The sequence below is a fragment of the Dermacentor albipictus genome, chromosome 9, assembly GCF_038994185.2.
Source record: "Dermacentor albipictus isolate Rhodes 1998 colony chromosome 9, USDA_Dalb.pri_finalv2, whole genome shotgun sequence".
NCBI lineage: Eukaryota > Metazoa > Arthropoda > Arachnida > Ixodida > Ixodidae > Dermacentor > Dermacentor albipictus.
Window position 1 is genome coordinate 123733589 of NC_091829.1, and position 4799 is coordinate 123738387.

The 4799-nt window shown below is 48.6% G+C and overlaps 1 protein-coding gene across 1 annotated transcript; it reads right to left on the reverse strand.

Moving 5' to 3' along the window:
* Positions 1-903: 903 nt before the first annotated feature.
* Positions 904-3498, reverse strand: LOC139050114 (uncharacterized). Its single transcript, XM_070526329.1, has one exon. It carries the CDS (start codon positions 3489-3491, stop codon positions 2103-2105), a length of 1389 nt encoding a protein of 462 aa, XP_070382430.1. The 5' UTR covers positions 3492-3498; the 3' UTR covers positions 904-2102.
* Between the last annotated feature and the right edge of the window lie 1301 nt (positions 3499-4799).

Below are 4799 nucleotides of genomic sequence, written 5' to 3' on the forward strand. Positions count from 1 at the left end.
ACCGTCGGCCCATCAATAGCTGGGCTGGGCTTGTACCCAAAGGACCTGGGGAGTTTGGTCAACCGCTTTTTCCAACATCCGTTTTACCGTCTGCACTGTACGTTCGGCAGCTCCATTTGACTGCGGGTACCTGGGGCTGGACGTGACGTGATGAAAGCCATAACTAGTCGCAAACAATGCAAATTCTGAGGAAGCGAATTGAGGACCGTTGTCTGTTACGACAAGTTCTGGAATCCCGTGCCTAGCAAATATTCTCTTGATTTGCTCAATAACCACCGCCGAGCTCGTGGAAGATAAAAGGGCAAGCTCTGGATAGCGCGAAAAATAGTCTACGACCACGAGATACGATCTACCATGCAAATGGAAAAGGTCAGCTCCTACCTTCAGCCAAGGCAAGCTGGGGGACTCTGATGGCATCATGGGCTCGGCTTTCTGAACGCGCAGTCTCGCGCACTCTCGACAACTCTTTACCAGAGCTCCTAGCTCAGCGCTGAGACCGGGCCACCAAACAGATTCGCGGGCCCTTGCGCGACATTTCACAATGCCCTGGTGACCAACATGCAATGAACAAAGTATTTCACTTCTTAGGTTCTGAGGCACCACAAGACGAGACCCATGCAGAAGCACACCGTCACATATTGTAAGGTGTGCTCTCTCCGACCAGCTTAAGGGCTTAGACAACTGCTTACTTTAGCGAGACGTGGCCAGCCCTGCTTACAATACAACCGAAGTTGTTGGCAGGTTGAGTCTTTTTCTTGGGCGAACTTTATTTTGTTCCAGTGGGCTGAAAATTTCAGTTCGCTAATGCAGCCTTGTGCATGGCTCGATACTTCACCGCAATCGAGCTCCCCTATCTCTACGTACGTCCGCTTCCGTGCAAGGTGCCCGAGAAAGGGCGTCGGCGGTACCAATCTGTTTTCCTGGGACATAGCAGACTGAAAAGCGATATCGCATGAGCCTCAATCGGAATCTTTGTATTCTAGGGGGAAGCACATCAAGGGGTGACTGACCGAGTAGCGATACGAGCGGTTTGTGATCCGTCTCAAATTGAAATTCCAGCCCTATCAAAAACCCTTCCAGCCTTTCTGCCGCCTACGTCAGCGCAAGTGCTTCCTTTTCCATCTGCGCGTACCGTTGTTCTGTCGGTGTTAATGAACGAGAGTGGTACGCAACCGGCCGCCTTTCCCCATCTGATTGCACTTGCATGAGCGCACAGCCGAGACCGAATGACGACGCGCCGGCGGACACAATAGTGCGCAGCTTAGGCTCGAATTTCGCGACGCATTGCGCCGAGGTGATCAATTCTTTCAGAGTCTCGAAGGATTTTTGCTGAGGCAGGCCCCAGTGCCACTCACGGCCTTTCAAGAGAAGGCTACGGAGCGGTGCTGACATGTCGGCAAGGTTGTTCACAAACCTTGCCAGACAATTTATCATGCCCAAAAACCTGCGGACATCAGCAACATTTGATGGCGTAGCCATTTCGTTTATGGCTCGAACTTTCTTGGGATCTGGGGCGATTCCCGCCGCATCGACCACGTAGCCTAAAAACGATACTCTTGTGACACAAAGAGAACATTTTGCCCGATTGAGTGTTACCCCCACTGCAACCAACCTTTTGAGCACTGCGTGCAGCCGTTCATCATGTTCACGCTTAGTTGCTCCGTAAACCAGAACGCCGTCCATCAGGTTCACTACTCCTTGAAGGCCATCTAAGATTTCCGCCATTCGCTTTTGAAAGTATTCCGGGGCCGAGGTGATACCGAACGGCAGTCGCTGGAAGCAGTACCTACCAAAGGGGGTGATAAATGTTGTTAGTTCTTGACTTTCTTTCGCCAATTTAACCTGGTGAAATCCTGAATTGGCATCTAATTTCGAAAAGTATGTGGCTCCCGCCAATTGCCCCAGTGCGGCGTCTACGGTCGGCAAGACAAACCGTTCACGTAGAACGCTCTTGTTCAGCTGGGTTAGATCCACACAGATTCGAACTTCCCCACTTGGTTTGACTACTGGAACCATTCCTGCACACCATGTAGTTGGGCCATCTACCTTACGAATGACATTGCTTTTAACCATTTTCGCCAACTCTAGTTTGATGGCGTTCTTTAACGGGATGGGTACCGCCGCGGCACGAAAATTGCAAAGGGGATGGCGCCCTCTTTCACGCGAATGGTGTATTCGCCTGACATCATGCCCAGTCCAGAGAAGAGCTGCGGATACATGTGCTCAAACTGTTTATTATCAACCACATCAAGAAATTTGACTACACCAAGTGCTTCAATGGCTGGGAGCCCTAATAGGACACACTGCAGCGACTCTACAACATCCAGTGTTTGTCGCGTTGTTTTGCCTTTCCAAACAATATCTGCTGAAAAACAACCATTCACTTCGAGGCGCTGATTCGCAGCGCTTCTCAACACCGTTTGTGACCTGTCTATACGAGGCGGTACACCGGGGAAATCGGGCGGAACAACAGTGACTTCGGCTCCTGAATCAATTTTTGCACTTACGCGTACACCATTGATAGACACTTCCGCGTATCTGGCATTTGAGCTGTTCAGTGTCCCAACAAAAAAGTTTTGTCCATCGCCTTCTAGCATAGACACGCCCACCTGGTTGTTTTCTGTTCTCTTGCGACACGCCACGGCGAAATGTCCCTTGATACCACAGTGGTCACACCGCGCTGAACGTGCAGGGCATCGGGCTCTCGAGTGGCTCGAGCATCCGCAGAACTGGCACGCCTGCGTTCGCCGCTGTGCTGTGGCGCCAGGCTCCCAGTTGTTGGACGGCTTCCTCGTTGTTCGTCGGGCTACGTCAAGTTCGCCTGTATTCGCCTCGTTGCTGACGGCCCGGAGTTCCAGTTGCTGTCGGTGAACTGTTTCCATGAGCCTGGCCCTCGCCAGAGCGGTCGCTAGCGTAAGAGTGGCATCCATCTGGAGCGCTTCCGACAGCTGCGCGTCCTCGAGGCCGACCACAAATCTGTCGCGGATCATTCGATCCCGAAATTCTGCAAATTCACAGCGGTCTGCAAGCTCGTGCAGGGCAGTCACAAAGTTGTCCGCACTTTCCCCGGGTTCTTGCTCTCGTCGATGTAAATTTGCGCTTTCATAGACTATATTCTTCGTGGCCACAAAATGGACGTGAAACTTTTTCTTCACTGTCTCGTAGCTTCGAGTCTCCTCTTCGGTAAGGCCGAATGTCTGAAAAATTTTTCTTGCCTGCCTGCCCATGGTGTACAAAAGCGTTCGCACCTGGGCCTCTTCCGTTCTGTCGTTGAGCCCCGACGCGTAGCGGTAGTCGTCGAATGACATAATCCATTCTGGCCATTCGGAAGTCCGGTCGAAGTTGAAGGGTGTCGGTGGCGGGGCTGCCGCTGGCGGAGCCGTCATCGCGCAGATCGAACGCCGGGTGAGCGCCGCAAAGGCAACTAGGATGGGGAGGTCGATCCCACTTCTGACACCATGGGCAGGCAGGCAAGAAAAATTGACGTCCATGACGTCACAGCCTGCGCACGAGTGCCGAGTCGGATCAGAGAACCGATAACACCACAATGAGTACGAACAGTTAGTCATCAAATGCTTTCAACATGGTTATATTATCAAATGGTTTTGCCAACCTTATTAATGAGTCAACTAGGGTTACACTGTAAGGCTAGTCAACTCTTGATTTATTTATCACTAATTCCATGCAGTCAAAAGTTAAATTTGGAGCTTTATCGTGTTCAATCAGTGATCACATGCCGGTGTTTCTGTGTGCAGAATTAAGCGAGTCAAAAGGAAGAAAGTTGCCACCAGTGTTGTACCAACTATTTACAGATGAAACACTAAACTTCTTTTGCGACGCCCTGGTGTCAACTAAATGGGACATGATCACTACCCTTACAGATGCCAATGAGGCTTACGACAAGTTCTTGGATATACTGACCCAAATATACCACAAGACCTTCCCTTTCAGAACACGAAGAAAAAGTAAGAAAACATGGAAACCATGGATTACTCCCGAATTACTCAATGAAATGGAAATTAGGGACAAGTTATACCAACATTTCCTTCAGACACGATCAACCGATGACCTTGTTGCATTCAAAAAGTGTGCAATAAGTTAACAAAAAAGTTGCGACACGCACGCACAGTATACTATTCATATTTTCTGGACATTGAGCGTCGTCAACATAGTTTGCTGTGATCGAGGTTGAACACTCTCCTAAATTGAAGTCACTCACGTAGGCCTTTAACGAAATTGCAAATTAATGGCAAAGATTTATCCAGTGTTAAACTCGCCGACGCATTTAATGATTTTTTCACAGGTATTGGTCTCGGTCTCCATCCTCTCAGGCTAGTAACTACACATGCGCTCATAATGACAACACAATGTGCCTTCATCCTGTAACACTGAATGAAGTTGTGTCCATTATAAAAGCATTGAACAACAGCACCAGTTGTGACATTGACGGTCTTCAAGTTGGCCCTATTAAACATGTAGTTGACATTATTGCCCCAGTACTCCCACATATTTTTAACACGTGCTTGCAATCAGCTATTTTTCCGGTGAAAATGCCATGTGCAAAGGTTACTGTTATATATAAAAAAGGAGATCGTAATGATCTGGGAAATTACAGGCCGGTATCCATTCTACCCGTGTTTTCAAAAGTGTTTGAAAAAAATTTTGTGTTCAAGGATGACAAACTTTATTGAAAAACATAACTTGTTAACACCACATCAATACGGTTTCTGTAAGAACAAATCAGTCAAGTTAGCATTACTAGAACAGAGAGAATATATACTAACAGAGTTTGTAAACAA

Bases quoted from the DNA above. Each gene is read 5' to 3' on its own strand.
- LOC139050114 (XM_070526329.1), bottom strand. From the start codon at position 3,491: ATGGACGTCAATTTTTCTTGCCTGCCTGCCCATGGTGTCAGAAGTGGG.